Raw genomic sequence first — 25,973 nt, forward strand, 5'->3', positions numbered from 1 at the left:
TTACCTCTTTTTTTTTTTTACTGTAAGCCAAGACAGAGCAACAGCTTCATTGAAACTTTGATTATTGAGAGCATGTGCACTGTAAGGATTATAATTGCGTTAGCGGTGCAGACTGGAGTGGATAGACGGACTGATGTCCTGCAGCGTCATCTGAGTGGATTCCAAAAGTCGAGACGAAGCATGAAGTCACCCTGCGTTCACACAGCTCGTTTTGTTTTTTTTTACAGCCTGTCATCACCTGAATGTTTCAGCATCAGGAGTTCAGATCTCTGACTGGGAACGTATTACTGTGAGCCGTGTTCAGAGGGAAGTGTGGGTAGTGAGAAACTAATAGTGTAATTTCACACTAAGTAAAAATATTGGCCAAAAGAAAAGCTTCTTGATTTTTTTCCCACACAGAAAGAGACGTATCTTATCCAGAGGTCTTGCTTTTCTCAACAAAAAAAGAAAAGGGGGAATTAGTCTAAAGTTAGCTCTACTTGTATGCCTGCTTTTTCAATTTATTCTTTACATGCTTTAAAAAAAAAAATTAAGAAATAATAGAATGAGCTGCATCAAGTGCTATTTTATAACCTGCTGAATAATGAGGCGGAAGCAAAAGAGTTCAATTAAACCAGATTCACTGTGATTAATGTAATAATTACAATCAGACAATTTCAAGTAAAAATGCTAATTATAAAATAAATGTGAAAACTAGAAAATTTGCTAAGGTTAATATTTGTGTGCCAAGAATAAATGCACAGTAAAACAGGAAATATTTCCTGCTGAGTAATGAAGCATCCTTATTCCCTTCACTTGATCACTGTAACCTGAGAAGTAATTAAACTGAGTAAACTGCTGCTGTGTGAACGCAGAGGCTTTTTGTTGCTAACGATGCATGTTGGAACAGCACAAGCTAGGTAGAGTTGCTGTTTGAAATGCACATAACTAGACCATGTAATACATTAGTGAAGCGTGTGATTGTGATGATTAAGCAGATGCTATGGCTTGACGAACAGGAATGTGGTTTCCTCACACGACGGAGGTTGCCGTGGACTTGGGCATGATGCTCTGAGCGAGATCTTCCCGATTGATCTTTTTAAGTGCCGCACAAAGCGCATCAACACTGGCGGAGTCGTGGCTCGCCCAGTCACTAAGCAGCGCTCGGACCGGCCTCTCCTCCTGGCCGAAAGAGGCGATGCGCTCTTCTTCGTAGCCGAGCAAGCCAGCAAGGCTGGACCAGTCATTTTCCAGAGGTCCCTCATCCTCCAAGAGCTTCTCCAGTTCCTCACGAGCATGCAGCGGCAAACTCAGGCCTCCGTCGATCTTCACCACTGAGAGAGAGATTTTTATATACATTATTCATGGCTAATGGAGGATCTTAAGTAAAATTATAAACTTTTTAGCTCCATGATCAGTTGCGGCCGGTCAATAAGGGGCGCTGGGGCGCCGCCCCCTTAAAGTTAGGCATGTGTTAAAGAAGAATGTTACTTTAACATGTAATTATTTAACATAATAAATATTTATTTTAATAATGAAATAAAGTCATTTAGTCACAATATTGTTAAAAAATATTTGAAAAGCATGTGATTTTAAGCTGAGCTCTAATTGTATTTTTTCAAATCATACTTGGGGTGCAGCACTGTGCGCCCTGAATCCCTCCCACTTTTGTTCTTAGCGAATCAATATTGTTTTTAAACATTTGGGCTCATGTGATTGGACCATTCTTAACGAGTCTTATTAACGGTCAGCAGATTGTTAGTAGTAATAGTGATTGATGTGGAAGGCAGATAAATATGAGAAGAAATTTTGTAATTTCTTTGCTAAAATAACCCTTTGCAAGGCGATTGGACAAAGAGAGAAAAAAAGAGCTTGGACCAGATCCACATGATCTTTTAATTAAGCAGCAGTCAAGTGATCACGACCGAGCTCACACTCTGTGCTTTTCCAGCACTTCTTATGGCAAGCGGAGCTGGCTGACCGGATGCGATGTGAGTCATGCTTTTATTTTATATGACTAGTAATGATGCTTGATCACTTGTTACAGTAAATGGCTATTTACAGGCGATTAACAAAAGTTTAATTTTTATTTTATTTGCCCCCCCCCCCCCCCCCCCCAAAAATAAATAAATAAATAAATAAAAATTGCACCAGCTGCCACTGTCCATGATAAATACACTTTTAAAGTTTGCCATTCCGGCATTTTAGGGTGTCTTTATTTGTTTACAGGTCTATAAGCAACCGTTGCATGCCGTTATCAAAAAACTAGAGTTTAAAGTTAAAGCTGACAAAAACTATTCAATGAATCTTTATAAAACCTTTAAAGAAACCCCAAACAACAACTCAATTGTTATAAACTTTTGGCCTCATGGTATAACAGATACGTGTGCAGGTTCAAGAGCATGGCAGAGTTTTTCTCTTTTCCCCAAACCTGGATGTTATTTAAATGGCCCTGTAGCTACATACATACCTAAAAACGTGTGTGTACAGTATGTGTGTGTTTGTGTGTGTACCTGTGTGAGACAGGCCTTGTCCCTCCTGTAAACTCTGGCTATCTACAGAAATGCCACTGTCGCTGTGTAGTTTTTCTCCCTCGGGAGACGGCGTCTGGCTCGGGTTCTCTGTGCCGGATCGATTACTACCCTCTTGCTTGTTGTGTTTGCAGCTCTTCCACCTGAAATGCAACACGCAGTGCACACACACACACACACACACACACACACACACACACACAGACAAATGTTTCTAAAATCTACTTCTAAAATTGAACACATGATCCTAGGAGAGGGGAGCGCTCCTCCACCCTGGTCACCAACACACCACCACGCTGTCAACAAACATTAACGATGTTAAACTCTGAATCCCTGAGATGAAATAATATGAATAAGACATAATGAAACTTTTGCTCATTTTCTCCCTTGTCTGTTTAACATTTCGTGGGCAGGAAAACTTCCTGCTTTCTCGACATCGGACAATTGTATCCAACCCACAGTCCAACAGCTCGGCTGATGCTTCATGCCGTATTCATTTAAAAAGGGTGCAGTAAGAAAATCTGACTGCCTTCTAATAAATAGAAACTAGAAGCTAAACACAATAATCCTGTCTGTTCTGCTATAGTCATTACAGTGTAGCTTATGTGCAAGACACCACAATTTGTTTGACCCTAACCTACTTTATTTTGGGGATTTGGTGAGAGATGGTCAGAAACTGTCAGGGAAAATATGTCCAGGATTTTTATTTAAATAACAGGCACTGGTTACTTTACATCCCTTGGCCTGCCTTAGCAGATCAATATACACTAATGTATTAGACACCAGATTTCCTGCTCTTTTAAAGCAGGTCAAAGGCCTCGAGTTGCTTAAATATTTCACGTGTCCTCAATACGCAATCCAACACTTAGACACGCTCTTAACTGGACACAAATCCCATTTCCTTTACATCCACTCGACAAGCTGTTAGCAGTTCCAAGAAGAAAAAAAAGGAGAAAATGCTAATTTAATGTTAATGCAGTGGCTGAAGGATAAGGACTAAAATGGCAGCTGGGATTCCTAAACACACTGATAACAAACTCAAATCAAATTCAAATTTTCATTTTATTTGTCACATACACAGTCATACACTGTACGATATGCAGTGAAATGCTTATACGACCGCCAGTGACCTTAAAAAATAAAAACTTATACGTAAGAAATAAATAGGAATACAAAAAAATACGAAAGAAAATAAATTTAACTAGTAAAATAAACTGTACAAATAAGGGCATAATAAAATTATTACAAAATATAGAAATATAGAAGAAAAAAAAAAAATATATATATATATAGAGAGAGAGAGAGAGAAATTTTTAAACTTTGAAAGTGACAATGGTTGTGCAAATATGCATAAAAAGTGACTTATTAAAGTGTCTTGTGCAATGGTCCAGAAATTTAAATATAAATATATAGTGCAAGTGTATATATTTATAAATATATTTATGTTGGGAGTTTAAAAAGACGTTATTAGTCCTGTGTGGTGGTGTGGTTGAGAGTCATAGTATAAAAACTAATAAATGCTGTGTGTGCTTGTTTCTCTCTCTCTTTTTATCTGTTCGTTTCGATTCTAATTCCCCCAGATCTCTATCCGATTAAGCCTTTGTGGGATGTGCTGGACGAACAAGTGTGATCCATAAAGGGTCACGCGCCTCAGTACTCCATGCTTAAACAAGACACAGCTGTTTTAGATGCACATGATCTACACCATCTTAGTCCGGGTGTTTTAATGTTCTCGCTGATTGGTGCTATTTCTACACCTTCAAAGGGGAAGTGAATTGTGATTGGGTGTGGAGGAGGTGGCAGTGAAGTGTGACCAGTTGTGGGTGTGGGGGAACGAAATCTGACTGTGGAAGGGGAAGGTGAAATGTCATTGGGTGTGGGGAGGGTGAATTGTAAACTATAGAGGGTAAAATGCTAGTAGATGTGGGGGAGGTGAAATGTGATCAGGTGTGGGAGAGGGTGAGGTGACATGTGATTGGGTGTGAGGGAGTGAAATCTTGGGGTGAAATGTTAGTGGGTGTGGGGGAGGGGAAGTAAAATGTGATTGAGCGTGGAGAAGGGTGAGGTGAAATGTGATTGGATGTGAGAGGGGGAGGTGAAATGTGATTGGATGTGAGAGGGGGAGGTGAAATGTGATTGGATGTGAGAGGGGGGAGGTGAAATGTGATTGGATGTGGAAGGGGGAGGTGAAATGTGATTGATGTGGGAGGGGGAGGTGAAATGTGATTGGATGTGGGAGGGGGAGGTGACATGTGATTGGATGTAGTGGAGGAGGTGAAATGTGATCAGGTGTGGGAAAGGGTGAGGTGACATGTGATTGGGTGTAGAGGAGGAGGAGGTGAAATGTGATTGGGTGTGAAAGAAGGGGGGGTGAAATGTGAATTTAATGTGTATTTGTAATAGTTCTGTTAAGCTGCTTTGAGGCAAGGGACATTGTTAAAAGCACCATACAAAAAAAATTAAATCGAATTGAACCATGATGAGGTAGGGGCGCAGTTAAACATGACCGGGGGGGCGGGGGACAAGTGTTTCTGCTCACCTTTTGATGACGATGAAGGCGACGAGGCCAAGCAGCACAGCCGGTACGATGGAGGCATACAGGGGAATGAGATTGTCACCCAGGCCCAGCTTCGTGGGTTCTGGCCCAACGGTGGGGTCTCTACTCTCAGGGATCTCTGTAGGTTCTGGTGGCCCTTCCAGTGGAAAGTTGACATCAAATGGAGGCTCACTGTCCTCCAGAGTGGGCAGTGGCGTGCTTGAAGTATTCACAATACTTAAGTCCACTGGGAGGAGGAGAAAAACAATGTTACCATGATAGCATGTTCCAATCTGTAAACAGGTTTTAGCTTCATCCTTGTCTTTAATGTTAGGAGAAAATGTTATTGAATTCGGCGAGAGACATCAGACCTCGGGCAACATGGAGGAAAAACAAAGCAAGAAGCAAACAACATTACTGCCACGGCTGCTTTTATTCTGTCTGCTGTGAAAAGTTGGAGCGAGTGAGAGATGGACAGGCGGATGAGATTAGACATGATTCGATCGGAAGCCGTAATAAACACACTCTCGCTCCGAGTCAAGGCTAATGCACACTAAAGCAGGCACGTGCTATATTGGGCCTGGAGCTACAGGATGTTCTGCTGCAGGGACAGATGGACGCACATATTGAGGATCATCTGATATTCTGAGCACAGATGCAAGGGGGGGGGGGAGGGGGGGGGACACCACACAATGATGGAGGGGGAAGGAGAAGGTATTGTTTATGGGAGGAAAGTATGGCAATAAGATCATGGAGCAAAAACTTACAGCTACAGTTTTATTACAAAGAGCTTGCATTGGAGACTCCTTCCTTAAGTTGTAAATAAACACATATCTACAGAAAACCAAATCAAATGATATGAGCTTTAAATTAGGGTTTTATTTTGTATACTGTGTTTTTTTTTTCTGAACTCCCTGTTCCCGTTTCCCAGTGCCATATATACACCATATCAATACACACACAGACAGACACACACACACACACACACCCTTACTCCCCAGAGCCAGGACACCAGACACCAGCATGGACAGAGATCCTCTTTGTGGTGTACAAAACACTCTCAGTCTTTTGGTTGCACTCTCTCTCCATATATCTCATCTTCTATCTCTCTCTCTCTCTCTCTTTCTCTCTCTCTCTTTCTCTCTTTATCTTCGCATCTCTTTTATGCACTGCTCAGGCGGACTCCATCAATAAAGACCAGACTCCCGTCTCACTCCCCCCGCTCCCCTCCCGGTACCCTTTCTCAGTTCTTCTTCTTCCGCACTTCATGTTTTTACCACTTCATTGTTATCAGACTTCCCAGTTGTTGGTTTTTTTGGTGAAAGAAGACAGACAAAATAGAGAGAGAATTGCGGTGTGTGTGTGTGTGTGTGTGTGTGTGTGTGCATGGATGTTTCCTCATTAGATACAGTAATTACACTCTAAATGGAAGCAGATGGACTCTGCCATTTCAGAGAGGTTTTTTAAGAGATTAGGTTACGGTCTATTGGGTTACGCTTTATTGGTTTGGTGTATGAGTGTTATTTAAATATCAATTAACAGGGATTCAATGACATGAGAAAATTCGAATGATTTCAATTTCGCTCTAGGTCGAATATGTTGATTTGATTTATGTGGAAAAAACAAGCAATTATACGCATTAAGCGCTGATCCGAAGGCTGCTCGTTGCCATTCAGAAGACGTAGGAGATGATAATACCCATAATTCCAAGAACAAAGCGAGTATAAAGCCAAGTATTCGACTAAAATAAATTAATTAATGAATAAACACGGGTCGGGCCACGCCTACTGGAGACCAACGACACGTACATCAGGCACGTCTGAACTGTCAGTTGCTGATGTTAACATGAAAATAAGGACAAAAAACATTTAGGACTTTGTAGAATCCAAAAAAAGAAAGGGTTCTCCACACAACTTTGTTTATCCAGAGGGCCAATAAAATAAATAAATTTGACAGTGTGTCTAAAATTATCCACACTCCAGTTATATTGATACAGTTATATTATTTTATCAGCGCTTTCCGTTCAAGGTTACCAGTTCCAGCTCACTGCTATGCAGGTGTGAACGTGTTACATCAGTTCATTTGTAAAAAAATATATATATAATGGGATTGGGATTTGGGATTTGCACGAAGGACAAGCAGCATGCAATGATTTGTGTTTTTGAGTTCGGAGGGTGTATTGGTGCCATTATTTATTAAAGACTTTGTGCACACTTTAGAGAAAACATTTGGATATCTGCAAAAAAAATAAATAAATTTGGATACTCTAAGAAAGGAGAAAGTTTCTTATAGAGAGAATCATTACTGGTAATGAGATGTGGCTTCATCACTTCGAGCCTGAGAGTAAACGGCAGAGCCCGGACGGAAACACCGTCAATCGCGGACCAAGAAAAGGTTCAAAAGTCGACCATCAGCTAGAAAATTCATCAGTGCATACAGTTTTCTGGGATTCTCAAGAGTCAGAAGTATTGGAACATCATCAGGAAAAAGGTTTAACAATCAACAGTGCTCGTTACAGTAAGATGCTTATTAAAGAGCTGAAGACTTCAGATTAAACACACAGGACTGATATGTGAGGGTGTCGAGATCTTGCATGATGATGCACGTCTGCACTCTTCAGCCCACACTGTCGACACTGAGGTGTTAAAGCGTCCTCACTATAGTCCTGATTTTCACTCCATCGGACATTCACCTGTTTGGTCCCCTGAAAGTGGCCACACGAGGGTAAAGATTCACTTCCGATGAAGAAGTGAAGACAGTGGTGCACTTGTGGCTTGCAGCTCTACACTAAAACATTTTTAATGAGAGAATTCGAAAGATTGTTGACAGATAGACAAAGTGTACTGAAAAGGAAGGAAATTTATATATTTGTCTTTTTTAAATGGAATTATATTATGCAGCCAGAGTGGTGCAGATAATTTTCGACTCATCCTTGTACGGAAATAAATAAACTTGTGATCTGAAACATGATTTTTGTTTGTTCAGTATTTCCACTTTTTGATTCACTTATCCATCTGCATACATGTTCTGTAGAAGTGGGAGAAAGGGTTAGGACGAGGACATGAAGGAAACCCACACGGAGCGAACGTCTGAAGCTCCACCCACTATCAGTATGTCTGTAAATGTCGTAAAAGTAAAAATATCAGTAGAACAAATTCATAAAACTAGATCCTACACAAGCTAGGGAGAAACAATAATGTTTCTTTTTTTTTCCAAAACGAGACATGTTTTACTCTCTTATGCCGATACAGACACTGAGATGAACTTTGTACCAACCAATTGAGGACGCCATGGAATGTTGTGTTCAGCTCCCTATACATTGTTCTTGGGTGTTGCTAGCAAAACTGTGTACACGTCTAACTAAAACTGTCTAACATCTGTCTCCTTCCCTGAAACACAAGCTCGCGATACCAGGATCAGTACAGGTGCGTACCCCAGTCGAGATGGAGCATGTCTGGGAGGAAAACCATTCATCTACTCTTGTTTATTACTCAGAGTTTACTACCCTGTGTCACTGCGACAAAAAAGGAAGCCCCCCTCCCTCTCCATACACACACTTACAAATACAGCGCGTGTTAGTGCAGGTGTGAACGCCTCGTTAGCTTAAAGGTGTGACAAAGCACAAAAAATGATTCGTCCCACCTCTCAATGTGGGTTATTTTGTTTTTAGAGCACTTACTACTTAGCTACCATCGGAGCAAGCCTTGTCATGCCAGGCCAGGGTAGAAAATGTGCCTCTGTGTGTGTGTAGCCGGGTTCTCTAGAGCAGAAACGTTCCCAGAGGTCAGACTGTGAAACCTGATAAGGCAGGAAAGAAACTTTATCTCTCTTATCGACTGCATTCACTTCTCCACATCTGCTCTTTCACTCCTTTTACTTCTTTTTTATCCGTTTTTCATCTTGAGAGTGCATCTGCCTCGTCGCATGTTTACTCCTCCTCCTCCTTCTACTCCTGAGACGTACAGCTTCGGTCATATGCACATACCAAAAAAAGATGAAAGCGTTAAAAAAAATCTCAACTTTTTCACGAGGATGTTGGAAGCGCCAAAGTTCTTCAGATTGGTTCAGAATTCAGTGAGAGTGTACAGTACTTTGGCAGACATCCAAATAAAACTATACATTTGAATTGAAAGTTGAATTGGTTTTAATCCAGGAATAAGCATGGCATATATAGCAAATTTTGGCTTTCAGTTTATCCAATCATAGGAACTGATGTCAATTATTTAGCTGAAGGCAGCTTGTCATGGTTAAGTCAGTCAAAACCAAATGTTTGTCCTTCGAGATGAAGAAGTGTGTTTATTCTGAGCTCTCATCTGTTCTGAATCAGAGGTAATCCTGTTCAGCACAACTACAGAATGAAATTTAACACAAATATATCACTGATTATTAGTCGCAGCCATAAAAACTAATAGAGGACCCTGAATAAAGAAAATGTTTTTTGTTTTTTTTAAACATAGTATCCCCACCGTATCCCCACGAGTTACTCGCACCCCTGACATTGGTATTCAATACGAGAACCTAATTTAAGTGATGATTTCTCAAAACACAGCTTGTAGATCTTCACCTTGGTCCTTTAAGACATCAGTAAAGCCATCACTAGAAGCAGAAATTCTGGAACGAATTCCCAGCACATGTCTAATTCTATCGGTTGTCTCACGTCTTGACGCGATGCAGTATAAAGGCATCTTTTTTTGCCGCTAATGAAGTCGGAGCACTCTTGCAGTTTAGATGGTGAGATAAGAGAACACAAGCTTAACCCACAAAAAAACCATAAAAGACACAAGCATTCACTCCTTATAGGGAGTGACACTGGGATTCTGCTCGGGTGAAATGTAATGGTGGCCTCAGTCCTTGAGGTCGAAAAAATGCCAAGGGCTATAAGCCACGTGCTTGAGCTTTACCTCTTGGACCTTTGTGGTGGGGAGAAAAAAATTAAACATTTTAGGCGCCATGATAGGAACTGGACAGACTTTATTGCATGGAAGCGTGGCGAGAAAGACGCAGCGAATTGGAGGGTGATGGAGGGATGCAGGGGTGAGAGAAAGGACGGCAATGAGAGATAGAGAAGCCTATTAATGCAGCGTCTCTCCAAGCACAAAAGCCACACATTGTACGAGGCATCGGGCTAAGGTGAAAGGTCAGCCTCAGCCATGATAACTCTATCAATGCCCTGCTGTGGAGGGTCGGGGCACAATGTGTTCTCACACACACTCCGGGTGATAATCGAATGACGGACAGAAACTGGAATTCGACAGGGCCGCACAGTCACTCAATCAACCCGATCTTCCATAATGGCTTTGTTTCGAACCTCTGAGTCAGGAACTTTCGAGGTCAGACCCACAAAATTCCCTTGGGTTTCCATTCAAGCACCACTTCCTGCTTCTTTGTGGATGTAGTATGCTTGCATTGATTCTCTCCATTTATACCAGAGCACCATTGAATTCTACAGTCGTGGAAAAAAGTTTTGAGAATGACACAAATATTAGTTTTTACAAAGTTTGCTGCTAAACTGCTTTTAGATCTTTGTTTCAGTTGTTTCTGTGATGTACTGAAATATAATTACAAGCACTTTATATGTTTCAAAGGCTTTTATCGATAATTACATGACATTTATGCAAAGAGTCAGTATTTGCAGTGTTGGCCCTTCTTTTTCAGGACCTCTGCAATTCAACTGGGCTCTCAATCAACTTCTTGGCCCAATCTTGACTGATAGCAACCCATTCTTTTATAATCACTACTTGGGATTTGTCAGAATTAGTGGGTTTTTGTTTGTCCACCCGCCTCTTGAGAATTGACCACAAGTTCTGGGATTAAGATCTGGGGAGTTTCCAGGCCATGGACCCAAAATTTCAACGTTTTGGTCCCCGAGCCACTTAGTTATCATTTTTGCCTTATGGCACGGTGCTCCATCGTGCTGGATAATGCAACCAAACTGTTGTTCGATTGTTGGAAGAAGTTGCTGTTGGAGGGTGTTTTGGTACCTATTTTTATTCATGGCTGTGTTTTTGGGCAGAATTGTGAGTGAGCCCACTCCCTTGGATGAGAAGCAACCCCACACATGAATAATCTTAGGGTGCTTTACTGTTGGCATGACACAGGACTGATGGTAGCGCTCACCTTTTCTTCTCCGGACAAGCCTTTTTCCAGATGCCCCAAACAATCAGAAAGAGGCTCCATTGGAGAATATGACTTTGCCCCAGTCCTCAGCAGTCCATTCACCATACTTTCTGCAGAAGATCAATCTGTCCCTGATGTTTTTTTTGGAGAGAAGTGGCTTCTTTGCTGCCCTTCTTAACACCAGGCCATCCTCCAAAAGTCTCACTGTGCGTGCAGATGCGCTCACACCTGCCTGCTGCCATTCCTGAGCGAGCTCTGCACTGGTGGCACTCCGATCCCGCAGCTGAATCCTCTTTAGGAGACGATCCTGGCACTTGCTGGACTTTCTTGGACGCCCTGAAGCCTTCTTAACAAGAATTGATCCTCTTTCCTTGAAGTTTTTGATGATCCTATAAATTGTTGATTTAGGTGCAATCTTAGTAGCCACAATATCCTTGCCTGTAAAGCCATTTTTATGCAACGCAATGATGGCTGCACGCGTTTCTTTGCAGGTAATCATGGTTAACAATGGAAGAACAATGATTCCAAGCATCACCCTCCTTTTAACATGTCAAGTTTACCATTCAAACCCAATCAGCCTGACATAATGATCTCCAGCCTTGTGCTCGTCAACATTCTCACAAGAGAATTCACAAGACGATTACTGAAATGATCTCAGCAGGTCCTTTAATGACAGCAATGAAATGCAGTGGAACGTTTTTTTGGGGATTAAGTTAATTTTCAGGGCAAAGAAGGACTATGCAATTCATCTCATCACTCTTCATAACATTCTGGAGTATATGCAAATTGCTATTATAAAAACTTAAGCAGCAACTTTTCTAATTTCCAATATTTATGTAATTCTCAAAACTTTTGGCCACGACTGTAGATTCTTAGTCAGACAGGACGGAATGGAAATTCTCTGTAAGGAGAAATAAATTCCTGTGTTTCTTTCATGACAAGACGGACATGTAGAAAATCACTTGCACCATTCAGGATCTCTCCTGACTCCTGGCTGATAGAAAGTGTGTAAGACTCTGTGTGTGTGTGTGTGTGTGTGTGTGTGTGTGTGTGTGTGTGTGTGTGTGTGTGTGTGGGCGTGTGTGCGCGCGCGTGTGTGTGTGTGCATGTTCGCACGGCAGTGCACTTGGCTGGCTTAACGGTTCTCAAAGAAAACATGTGTTCCTGTTCATTCTCCCCGGGTTGGTAACGGTGGGAGAGAATTGCAAATGACTGGAAGAGAAATGCAGATAAAAAAAGAAAAAGAAAAAAAGGGCATGTATCCTGTTTGTCTTTTTTCCCTTTACTTACTGTCTGATCCCTTGTTCATGACCTCTACCTTTTGTCTCTGCCATTGTATCCATGTCACTAAGTAGATTTAGCGATATAGCAATGAAGCTAAACCATACCCTGTCAGGCTAAAAACGAGTGTAATTGATTGGATCCTTCTTTCCTGGGAGTCTTCACTTCCCCTTGGTCATTCATCACACGCCCACATGGTAGAAGCTCTGAAACTGATCCGTTTATTAATGAGATTACACACCACTTTCACGGAGCCTCCTCCGCTAACCCAAATGGCTTCCTGTGTGGCCCCATCCCCCACCACACACACACACACACACATCGCAGCAAGACCCAGGGGCACAATCGGTTCAGATGAAAAATTATTTCTGAATATTGTCTCCCGTCTGTTTCTTTTGCTTGATTTCGACTTTATCATGGTCGGGGAAAACCACTCTACACATAGTTTAGGTTGAAACCCACAGGCTGTGAGGAGATAAGAACCTGTCTTGTTGCCGGGCTTTCATCAGCTGAACGCTTTATGTCGTGTTTACAGAAGCAATCAACACAAATTGCAAGTCATCCACTCTATTTATTAACCCCTTGCCTACAGCAGGCTCTTGCAACTTCTGACCTTTCACCTCCTGCTCTAAGATAAACCCCCTCCATAATAATCTTCACAACGAGCAATGTGTCACTCTTAAATAAGTCGTGTGGTGTCATAAGTATTGAAACAGAGAGATAAAACTTTTAGACATTTTGTTTCCCACAGATGATGAGTTAGCCACAGGCTTGTCATCACATGTAGAGGAAACGACTTGCCCACAGAGAACTTGTTAGCCAAACTGACATAAAACGTACAAAACAAGCGAAGGAAAAAGTCACTAATTAGGACGTGTTACTACTTGACAGAAGAGCTGTCATTAACCGATCTGTATTTGCACATGTGAAAGCATGACCTTTATCTCCCTAGCGCCTAGCGTACAGACTTAGCATGCTCTGAGAAACAAACAAACTAAAATAGCTAACCATGCTGCTTATAAAGCTATTTTATTCCTAGAAGACAATCACCTTAGAATGATAGAGCTTTGCTGTTCTGTCTGTGGTAGAAATATTTAGCTCTTTTTAACAAGAGGTGGAACATTTTTCCAAACTGCTAGTACTTGTTCCAAAGTGCATGTCTCCTTCGTATTGTTGGTACAGATGAACGTGATACCTTCAGGCATTTGGTAATTGCTAAAACTTTAGCTGATGGCTCCTTAGCTAGCCATTTAGCTTTGCTAATAGAGTTGTTTGATTGGTTTGAAAATTGGTTTATTTTTACGAAGCAAGGAAAATATTTTTTTTTCTCAGCAGCCAAGAAAAAATGCTTTAAAATGCAACTACTGACATTCAGCTGCCTCATGCAATTGTTTTTATTTCATTTTATTTCATCTTATTTTAATATTCAAATAAGGTTACAGTAGTGCACAAACTTTAAGCAAAATAAAAGTGTCTTGTCATTAGTAGGTTATGCGATATATTGTTTTTTTTTTGTGTTTGGCTACTTTGCTGACACTCTCAAGCGATTTAGTCTATAATTTAAGTCAGAAGTTTACATAAGTTTAAGTTGACATTGTTAACACTGACTTTTTAACCACTTCACAGATTTCATGTTAACAAACTATAGGTTGATTGGGTATGTCTACTTTACACAAGAAATTTTTTTAACAATTATGTCCGGACAATAATTAACAATTTAACAATTATGTACGTATAGATAATGTCACTTATACTTCATTATATTATGAACTCGACTCTTAACATCTACCCATAAAAGAGAACATATCTCTCTAGTTCTGGCTTCCCTTTATTGGCTTCCGGTACAGTACCGAATTTATTTAAAAAAAATTTGGTCACGTTTAAATGTTTACATGGCCGTGCCCCACCCTAGCTCTCGAATCTGCTTCAGCCCTATGCCCCACCCCGGTCTCTCAGATCTTCGGATAAACTTTTGCTGACTGTTTCTAAAACCAAATGCAAGCTTAGGGGTGATCGGACGTTCTCTGTAGCAGCACCCAAATTGTAAAATGACCCACAATTGACTATTCGTGAGGCCACATCACTGAGGCTGTTTAAGTCCCATCTTAAAACTCTGATTTTATATATTCTGTTTGATTAGATATGTGTGTGATGCTTTTTTAATTGTTTTTTTTTTATTATTATTTTATTATTTATGTAAAGCACTTTGGGGCATTTCTGTTGTTAAAGTGCTATACAAATAAAGTTGAGTTGAGTTGAGTTATGATTCCGGGGGTCAAATGTTTACATATATTCAGTTAAATATGTTTGTAAACACCTTGGTTCCAGCTTGGTTTTTTAAATAAAAAAAAAAATAAAAAAAATCTTTAGGTAAAAATATGTGGACCTCCACATGTCACTAGTTCATCAGTTCAGGCAGTTTCCAAGTGCCTGAAGGTACCACATCATCTGTACCAACAATATTACTAAATTACCCTCAGAAAGGGAACGTCTACTTCTAAATGTCTAAAAGTACAAATCAATCCCAGATCAACAGCAAAGGACCTTGTGAGGACACTGAAGGAAACAGAAACAAAAAATATCTACTGACCACACTAAAACAAGACCAATATTGTTGTAATCTGGAAGGCACCCAGCAAGGAAGAAGCTACTGCTTCAAATCTACAGTCTGAAGCTGCACATCCTTTTTTTTCAAGAGCTTCCCTTTTGTAGAAATCTGATGAAACAAATCGTCACTTTCTGGCCATAATGACCATTGTTGTCTGGAGGAAAAAGGGGGCAGCTTGCAAGCCAAAGAACACCATCCTAACCTCGAAGCAAAGGGTTGGCAGCATCATACTGTGCGGCACTTTGCTCCAGAAGAAACAGGTGCACTTCACAAAATAGATGGCATCATGAGGAGGGAAGGTTATTATGATATATTTAAGCAACATCTCAAGACATCAGCTTGGTTGCAAATGGGTCTTCCAAATAAACAATGACCCAAATCATACTTCCAAAAATTGTGAAAAACTGAGTTTAAATGTTTTTGGATAAGATGTATGCAAACTTTAAGGCATGGAGATGTGACCACTGTGACTGCGCACCTCAAGGGTTGAGGATTCAATTCATGGCACAGTTCTGTGTGTGTAGACTTTGCATGTTCTCTTTGTGCTTGGTGTGTTTGCTCCGGGTACTCCAGTATCCTACCACCGTGCAAATACATGCAGAGTAGGCTAAATTGTGTTTCCAAATTGCCCGCGGTGTGTGTGCCCTGCAATGGATTGGCACCATCTCCTGGGATATGAGAATCAGGCTTTCTACGACCTTGTACAGAATGAGCGTTATGGAGAATGAGTAAATGAAACCTTCTGACTTCAGCTGTATGAATCCTTGACTGATAGTGTTCTAGCGTTCACTCTGCCAGTTTGAGAGTTGCAGAAGAAAAGTGATGTCATGAATCCATAGTGGATGGAAAACCAAAAATAACAGTTTTCAGGTTAGATGAACACATGGGGAACAAGTGAACAAGAGGGGTAAAGGTCACAGTCAGTGTTAACCCCTGACCTCTTGGTGTTCAGGTTGCTAGGCGGTTGGCAACAGTGACGCGTTGTTTTGAAGGGTTTATGGGATTTTTTAGGATTTACGATTATCAAGTGTTGCTTCCCTCTGCAAGTTCTCACCTGTTTCACTTTTTTGTTTTATCACCTGGCTTTTGCTGTTCAGGAGCATCTCAGCTTTCTCTCTCTCTCTCTCTCTCTCTTTCTCCCTCTCTCAGTTTACAGCTCACTCTCGCTGCATACTGTATATAGTTGCTATATTGTATAATAAATGAGAATAGGAACTGCATTATTTTGCAAATGTTAAATGTTGTGGTAATAGGTTGTTGGTTCATTAACAAAAAAACGTGATCAATAGCAAATACTGTGCTAAATAAAACACTGTTCTTCAAAGTGGTAAAGGGAATTCTCTTATCTTGGAAAACCAGCCACGCTTTCTTACCTTGGCACACGGTGTCGCTGAAGGATGTGCAATGCTGGAGCTCCTCTGTGTCCTCGCAGATGGTGCACGGCAGGCACAGGTTGAGCTCACTCTCCTGGTCTGAGTATGTATCTTCTGTGCAGGTCTCACATGAGGTGTCCTCGAGGGCAGAGCAGCGCCTCAATACGCCGCTGCCCACTGGACACGCCGTGCACAACTCGCACCGCCCAGAAAGTTGTGACATAAAGTAGCCGTAGTCACACACGCAGGTGGCATCATTGGCGTCGGTGCATGGCGTCTCCATGCGTAACAGCCCGGTGCAGTCTGTGCACTTCATGCATTGCTCAGTGTGGCTGAAGTTCTCTGAGAACGTCTCACCTGAAAGGAAGGAAACAATGTAAGACTTCTAAAGCTAGGCCCCAGCTCATTATCATGTTCTATGATGTAATTTTTTATAATATTATTAGTTAAACTGGTATTAGGGAAAAAATATCATTATCATCACATGTGATATTAAAAACCAGCAATAAGTAAACAGACAGATCAATTGATTAGTTTGTTCATTAATAAAGTCTGTTATAAAAAATAAGTTTAGTAGCTGCGTCGTATAAATTTTTGCAGAGCTGATCTAAATTAAACACAAAAGATCCATTCAGGTTTATTCAGCACATTCACTTCACATGATCATATGATGTTTTCAAAAGCTTTTAATAAAAACTGTTTTAAAAGCAAACCCTGTGATGAGAGCGTGAAATCAGAAAAATAAGGAAGCTCAGCATTGTGTTTAGGGTCTCATCTGACCCGCTTCCAGCCTCTGACCTTCCCCGAAATGAACCACTAGTCCAATATTCTAAGTCAGAAATAGAAATAGTTTTGCAAATTTGAGACAGGTTAGACATTGTGATTAGGGTCAGAAAGGTCCAGAAAGATTGCAAGCAACCATATCTTCTGGGAAAAAAATACATTTAAACATTTAAAGATGATGAAAAAAACATTGATTACGAATGACTAATTATGACTTTTTATTCATTCATCTTCAATCAGTAAGTGCTTCATCATGCTCAGGTGTAATGTGGGAAAAACATCCTTGAAGAGAACATGAGAAAGATTCACCTAAACTTAGGATTGCTTCTGTAAATACTTTATCTTTAAAATCTGACGTGTTATGGATGTTCTCCATCCACCATGGGGGCCAGTGGTGACCGCTGTATTTATTTCCATTTTTACAACCGTTGTAGGTCAATAGTCGCACGTGCATTCACACTACGGAATTTGGGAATGCCAACTAGCCTAATCTGCATGTCTTTGGACTGAGGGAGGGAACACACCAAATACAAAAAAAAAAAAAAACTCCACACATACAGACAGGCAGGAATCGAACCCAGACTCTGGGGGTGCAAGGCGACAGTGCTAACCACTAAGCCGCTGTTATTAAAATTTTAAGGAAATTTCTTATTCTATTGGAAGAAAATGTTGCTTCTTTCAAGAAATATATACATTTCTAAAACTAGCACAATGATCTGCAAATTAAAAAAGAAATTTAGCTTAAACTTTTTTGTACAATTTGATTAGAAATAAGCTTAATAATCTTATATTTGGTTTATCGCAATCTTATAAGTTAACATATTAATAGTACATATAAACGTAGATGTATTTGGCTGTATTCAAGATATTTCTACTTGTTTAGATATAATGCTGTTGCAGTGCTTTTATGTGACCTCATCAGAGATTCCACTACTTTGTTTTGATGTATACAGTATTTTTAAGCAGGACATGTTTTCATCAATCTTTTAAATTCATTGCAAAGACGTATCAACTATGCAATGTTGATCATTTCCATTATCTAAACACCAAAAGCTGTGTTATTTGTCTGCAGTATCCCTTCTCCCATTAGAGCACCTATTCCTGCATCTAGTGTTTCAGTCTTGTTCCTATTTGTTGCCCTAACCCTGTTTCTGTCTCAGATGCCACTGCAGACGCTGGCCGGTGCCCAAATACAGACCTGGGTATTGTCCTGCTGTTTCCTTAAGCTTTGCTTCCTTTTCTATTGTTCTCTCTCTCATTACATGATGCTGAAAAACTTGATTTGTTGGGTTGTCACATAGACTGTATAAGAACTGGATAAATGCTCTGTGACATCACCCAATAGGTTTAATGCGGAGTAATATTGAAGCTCCGTGTTAACTCCCATTTAATCCATAAATGGGTAAATGGTCGGAGCAAATGGAGCTCACACACCGTTGTTAGATGGAAAACTTAGTCTATCTTAGCTAAAATGCTAAGGTGGGTAACGTTAATTAATTTGCTAATGATGCTTTGCATTTGCATCCGTCACCCAAACCCTACCCTACCCTAATCTATGGGGACTAAAACCCTTTTTTGTGCCAGGCTTCAAACATGTTTATTTTTCTTGTAAAACTGGACATTTTAACATGGGGGTTTGTGGAGTTTGAATCACTTTTCGAGCCAGCCTTCCCAGTGTTCATTTGAGGAACTGCATGATTTGGAGCTTGCATGCTAAAAGTGTTTTTCAGAAAGTTGTCCCTGGATTTGTTATTGTCATTGCTGTCAGTTTGAGTTAAGGAAACTTTTTTCTTTTTACTTAAAAAAATTTAATCAAATTCAGATTCTATTTGGAATGGGCTGGCCAGCATTTGCATTGGGTGCATTGGGTTGTAAGTGCTGCCATTGTTGGTCGGCAATAACAAAAAGGTTTCACGCGCATTTGTCAAGTGCTGGAAAGTGCAGAACAAAGCTGGACGATCTACAATAACTGCAAAGATACTGTAGTTGAAAGAGCGTGCAAGCTCCAGCTCATCTGACAGAATACGTAGCAATGTTGGGCCCAAAGCACTTAACATAATGCATACAGTGGCAGATGGCCATATATGATGGTTGGTTCCCACTGTTACCTACACTAAAGGTGAAGCTTGACCGCCTCCAGCACTCCTCTAAGTTCTGCCAACCACAAACTGTTCCATTTTTAAACAGAATGCAGCAGTGGTTTGGACCCTGAACTCATTGCTTCTTTCAAAGTTTAGTGCACCCTGGATCATTTAAAATGATCTTTGAATTGTCTGCTCTATACATGTTCTGGAGGGAACACATGTTAGCCCTCACCCTTCATGGCTGGTAGCTGCCAAAGTTATTTAGAGTACGGGAATTGACAAATTATTAAATTGGTAGGAAAAATCTGACCCTAAATAGGTTAAATACATAAGACTACAAAGACAAATTATTTTTCTTCTGCTGTTTTCTTTGTATGTGTTTTTTACATCAGCTAGACCCAATGTACTATATTAACCTTTTGCATCACAAACTAGATGGCAATGTTCTCTTATGGAGTTAGCTTACTGTAAATGCCAGGCCACACTCCACACTCAATATTTGGCTCTTTTAGGGAGGGCTTCTCACATTTCTTTCAAACCGTGGATTCCACTATGTATACCTCTTGCACTTCCACTTTACTTTTATGGTTGAATTCTGATGTTGATGGTAAGAGTCTTTTTCAATTCTGCTATATGGATAAGAAACTTTTATTCTAAAAAGCATCAGTAAGTCTAGAGTTCTTACAGTAAGTCGAAGCACTGAGCACTTTGGTTGCCTCCAATCTACAGTACATTGGCCGGCTGTTATGTTTTGTAAAGTGGGTTTGCTTTTGACATTTAAAGCTCTAAGTAGTTTAGAGTAGTACCTAAGCAATCTCACTTGGTCTCTATGGTTGCTAAATGCAGCTCCCTGATCAATACCAATAGACCACAGTGGATTTTTTTTTTTCATGGCTCCTAGGCTTCGGAAATCCCTTCCAGACAATAATCAGGATTAACACACTCCTTCTCTCTATCGCTCTCTCTCTCTACCATGAAAAAAAGCCTAAATCTTGACCTCTTTGTGTTAAAAAGGTACAGGCAATGATAATATAATGGTAATTTATATGTAACCTTCCTTATTAATCTATTCTGATGACTGTAATCTCCAAATCCTGCCACTTGGACACCAAGGGTCTCTTGCACCAATACATTCTAATACTTAAAAGCTTCTGCTTCTATTATGATTTTTTTCACTGTCACGACCATGAGGGCTATATGTATTTGCTCCATTCTATTTTTGTCTTCCTACAAGTTCTGAGGACTGCCATGTTCTCTTTGTACTTATGCCACCATGGTGCCAAAGTATTACACATATAAGGACTGTCGAGGACTATAAGGTTTCTGGCCAATCAAGATTCTATAGTGGTCACCCAGGAACCAAAGCCTACATGTTTCTGAGTAAATCTAGATCCCACACCTGATAAAGCTCCTGGTTTATGTCCTTAGACCTACCACGTCCTCCTCATAAGTCTCATACTAATCTCAAAAAATGTTATCCTTCTGTGTTGCTCTTTTCTCCACTCTGAGGATCATCTGGACCTATTTGAGGATTATAAGATCTATAAGTTTCTTCCCCATCCATAACCCCCTGTTTTCATCCTGCCACTCAGAAACTAAAGTTTATGAACCTTTGCCTCCACTCTGATTCTACTGGACATCCAAAAGGCTAAATTCTGCTCCCATTCTAAGGCTTTTAAAATCCTGCTCCCTTTCAAATCCAACACCTGTAATTGTTTGGCCCACGAGATTCTTCTGCCAAAACTTAAGATTTACCACATCCTCATTGTCATCCTATCATCATCCTGGCAACAATCAACTGCTCTTCAAGGTTCTTTTAACCTCCATTCTGAAGTTCCTAATTCCATCTGGATCTAACTAGTGCTATCTTGCAGGCTGTTCCAAGCCTATACACATGTACTATATAACTCTATTCAGATCTTACTCCTGCCACCCTCCCGTAATACAATCTCCTGGTGCAATCCATAAGCAACTCCCTCTATTCCGAGTCCCAGATGTTCCTGCTCCATTTTGATACTCAAGCCACCTGTAACTCATAACCTTTGGCTGCCATTTTGAGGCCTTAAAAGCTCCCAACCTATATGGATCCAACATCAGAATTCTTGATGAAGCTTTCAAGCCTCTTGCCCATCCAGATACAGTAACACTCCCTACATTTTGAGCTCTTGAATTCCTGCCACATCCAGACACTCCTGCCGCCCACAAGCTCCTCTTCCCATCCTGAGGCCTACGAGTTCTGACTTATATCTAGATCCTGCTGCAATGATCCTGATGTGATATAATAAACTAATATGTCCAGATGAAGGCCACCAGAAGCCTGAGATGTTCTCCTCATAAACTGTTTTACTACAAGTAAAATTTCTTTTTACGCTACACTATAAGGGATTAATATTAATGTATTAATACAGACTAGGACACCATATGCTGCTAAAACGGGGAAAGTCAACATCAGGGGAGCAATGCGTCCATACACACCTACTGTACACTCAACACACACCAACACATTCTCCACTCGCTCTCACATGCTCATCAGCACTTGATTATTACCTCTCTGGAATCCCTGGTGTGTCATGCACTATGGTCACTAATGGATTTTCTGATGATGGCTAAAGTAAAGGAAAGCACCCACTCAGCCTTTTCCTCTCTTTTCACCCCCTCTCTTGTTTTCATTCCATCTTTTTTTCTTCTTGCTCCCCTCCTTGTCTCCTCCTCTCTTGCGGCCATAATGTGCGTCATCAATAATGCATATCGGTGCATTATTTCAAAGAGACTGCACCATGAGTGTGTGTGTGTGTGTGTGTGTGTGTGTGTGTGTGTGTCAGTATCATGGTTGGATACTTTACAGAGGAGCAGATGTAACATTCCGTTAATGACTTCTGTGTGGCCATAAAAGGCAAACTAATGTGGCGAGCTATGATTTACTCTTGTGTGTGTGTATGTGTGTGTGTGTGTGTGCGTGTATGTGTGTGTGTGTCCATGTGTGAGAGAAAGAGCAAGGGTATACAATCTGTATATATCTCTGATATATCTGAATGTGTATTCATGTTAGAAATTTGCTAAAGGCTGTGCTTGTTTTCCATACTCACAAGGTCTGTGTGTGTGTACGTGTGTGTGTGTGTGTGTGTGTGTATTGCTAAAGCTATGTGTTTATCTCTCGATCAAGCCACTGTCTGCACTCCCCAACTTCATGCTGCTATCATGTCTCCTAATTTCAGCCATTTGGATTTTTAGATGTCTCCTAATAAGCTGGTTATGAGCAGGGAAAAGGAAATGAGGATTAGAGCTCACATCCTGAAGTTATTTAAACACCTTTATCATATCAGCCTCCTGAGTGAAATAGGAATCTGAGTGGAAGACTCACATTTCACTCCATTCATGTAGAGAGTGTAAAAAAAATGATTATACCATATATATGTCTGTTGCTCTCCTGATTTATCCCGGTTCTCTACATATTCTGACTCACCTTCTCCTGTTGTGGATGGTCCAATTTCGATCCCATAAATATTTGCACCCAGGTATTAGCCTTGCTTGAGTGTTTAATCTGACCTGGATATTGTGGATTTGTCCTCTGTCCAGTGTTTGTAAAACACAACTCAGTACTGAGTCTACACTTTACTGTTTACTGTAACAGTTTATAATCAGACGTTAACCAGGAAATGGACCCGATCTATTTTGAGTCTGGTTCCTCTCCAGGTTTCTTCCTCATATCATCTTAGGGAGGATTTTCCAAGCCACTGTCACCACTGTCTTGGATTAAAATTCACATCTGGATTTCTGTAAAGGACCTTGTTGTGACAAGTAATACTAAATACTAATTATATGGTAGCAGGTGAGATATTATTTATATAAACCATCAGAACTCGCTCTTCAAATGATACCTTAAAGTTTCATACATTGAAGGACCCAAAACCAGTCTCTGTCAGTCTGTCTGTCTAATTTTCTCAGACCATCACGCAAAACTGTCTGAAGAGATTTTACTGAATCTTCTGCAGTCCTTAGATCTCTACCTGAAGTTTAATCTGCACCATCAGTGAATCTAAATGTGGAGTAAAAGTGATGTTATGAACAGTTATGTGTGGGATTTAATAATCTACTGTAAAATAATCTACTAATGCGCTACTGTCTCAATGTAAACAAACACCTGCACCAATAGATATTAATTAGAAAAGATAAAGTGAATATTTTGACTGGGATTAGTTCATATTTTCACTTTGGCTGAAATAACAGCGCTGAAGTGGTATAAGTGAATTTCAACACGCTGGAGTGGTTTTAAGACAAAACTTCATCTTTATCCTTTTATCTACTTTTTCCATTTCTCATCTGTGATTCACTCTCCGATTACCGAACAGGGAGTGTATTTGTCTGAGCACCAAAGAAGGACAACTTAGTGTAAACAAGGCGTAAGATACTCAACCTTACAGAATGGGATTTCTCTGTATTAATAAGTTAGACAGAGAGTTCTGCTGTACAGAGAGACACACAGACATGGACGTGGGCTTCAACCTCAAATAATAATAATAATAATAATAATAATAATAATATCACTGATTACATTAAAGATCAGCAGATTATTTTTAACTTTAACATTTTAACTATTTCTACAAACTCTTTAACCGTCAATGCTGAGTACTTACACTAGTCTTTTGATAAATTGAAGTGTTCTTTTCTACTGGCTACAAATATTGTATTTGACTAATAATAAATGTAAAGTTTTATAATAACAAAGGAAATACAGTAGGTCAAAAGTGATAGGAATTTTTTCACTTAATTACCTGGTACAGATTAAACCTATTCCTGCTATATGACCTTTAGATGGATGGGGAAAAAAGTGACAGGTAGGTGATCAGAAAGCAGTTAAAGGGCCACATGATGTGTGTTGATGGAGTATTTTGGCCCGAGGCGAGGGAGTTCCATTGAGATACGCACGCATGGTTGCTTTAAAGGCTTATCAGATCCTCAGAAACACAACGAATCACAAGCTCAAGGCAACACGATGACGTTTTTTGAGGGTAAAGTTTCAGTGTAAACATCACTTTTTGGAATGCAACTTTGGTGAGTTTTTCAGTCACATGGTTTTACACAAATGAGAACCTAAATACACAATAAGAAATCTAATTTAATAGAGTAATCCAAAAAAAAAAAAAACAGGCCATCTGGAAATGGTGCCTGAACTTTCTGAGATCAGAAACGAATGCTAATAATTATACAGCCATATTTTTGTTCGAAATGTCCAGGTTTGTCAAGTGCTGTCGGTTTTGTACTGGCATTAATCATTGTGCTGACAAAAGAAAAACAGGTGTTTCTGGAACGGTCTTTAGCATCACCTTCAGTTGTTCTTCCGCTTGTTGTAGATAACCCTTGAGTTATGTTCAGCGATATTTCATGGACAACATTTTCTGATTTTACTGCAGGTGTGTGTGAATGACTGGAGCGTCACACTGCTTCCCTTTTTTTTTTTTACTATCTGGGGAATTTGAAGCAGATGTAACAGCTTCACACGAAGCACCTACTAACCACATAGCCTCCAAGTCTCCGATTCGGATCTGCCAGAAGCAAAGTCCAAGTCATCTGTTATCTGGGTATAATCATAATATAACACTCCTACCAATCCTTGTTTATTCTAATATTGAGCTGACTAGCCTAGCATGCTCACTAGATTTAATCTATAATAGCTTTGGAGGCAGAAAATCAAAAAGATTTGAGCTGCTCATGCGATCCGACTCAATATTGTACAGGAGAATGTCTTACACATTCGTCTCAAATTGTGGTGTTAGTCATTTCCTTCATGTTTATTCGAGATCTAAGGTTTCAGCATTGCTTCGTAAAAAAAAAAAAAAAAAAAAAAAAGGAAGGTCAATTTGACTAAAAGACAACCTGAGTCTAATGATTTCGGTCTTGTTCTTTAATGTGAAAGGCAGAAGAAGGCGGGTGATTAGCAGGTTCAGGGTGGGCCTTGAGATATAGCGTGGGAGTATCAGATAGCATATAGACCCACAGAGATTGCTTTTAGGGTGTCACTTCAGAAATATGCCAGGTTTATCGGTGTGAATGTTAAAATGTTTATAAAATGTTAAGCTACACCTGAAAATAAGAAAAAATCACTGTGTAGTCCCAATTAATGAAATGCATGATGACATTTCACTTAAAAAAAAAAAAAAAACGATTTTTACTTACAAATGCAGGTAATTATAGACTTTTTAATTAAGGAAAAATCACTGGCGAATTGCGGATTTAAAATTAAATTTTTTGTTGTAACAAGGTAACAAAAAAACAAACCTTTTTCACAGTTTGTTATAGCAGCTCAAACCAATCTCACTTGTAGCAGCTAAAAACCTGCAGCTTGCAACTTTCTCAAGAAACCACGACTTGAAAACTTCTCAGTCCTAAACATCTTACAAAATTTGCAAAGTTCCAGATTTAACTCCTACAAACACTGACTAGAAGTTCGTTCAATAAAGATTTAATTAAAATCTCCTTAAAGAAAACATCACCATGTCTGATCATTCAGATTTTTAAATCCATTTATATCTACAAGACAATAAGATATTCGATCCTTTTACAATCCTTAGTGTTTCAGCTGCACTACTGTCACTATTGCATTATAGGATTACTAAATTAAATATTTGCCTTAGGTTCATGTGTTTCTTTGGAGTGGTCTTCATCCAGCCCTCTAGACATGGA

At 40.0% G+C, this 25,973-nt stretch overlaps 1 protein-coding gene across 1 annotated transcript in view; it reads right to left on the reverse strand.

Moving 5' to 3' along the window:
* Nucleotides 1-702: 702 nt before the first annotated feature.
* Nucleotides 703-25,973, reverse strand: part of ngfrb (nerve growth factor receptor b) — a 37,568-nt gene continuing 12,297 nt past the window's right edge. Inside the window, exons 3-6 of the mRNA XM_053510915.1 lie at nucleotides 16,426-16,782; nucleotides 5,050-5,293; nucleotides 2,493-2,653; nucleotides 703-1,313 (exon numbers count right to left, since the gene is read on the reverse strand). Coding sequence (XP_053366890.1) covers nucleotides 1,012-1,313; nucleotides 2,493-2,653; nucleotides 5,050-5,293; nucleotides 16,426-16,782 — 1,064 coding nt within the window. The 3' untranslated portion in view covers nucleotides 703-1,011. The remainder of the gene's footprint in view (nucleotides 1,314-2,492; nucleotides 2,654-5,049; nucleotides 5,294-16,425; nucleotides 16,783-25,973) is intronic.

The sequence above is a fragment of the Clarias gariepinus genome, chromosome 14 (genome assembly GCF_024256425.1).
Source record: "Clarias gariepinus isolate MV-2021 ecotype Netherlands chromosome 14, CGAR_prim_01v2, whole genome shotgun sequence".
Classification (NCBI taxonomy): Eukaryota; Metazoa; Chordata; class Actinopteri; order Siluriformes; family Clariidae; genus Clarias; species Clarias gariepinus.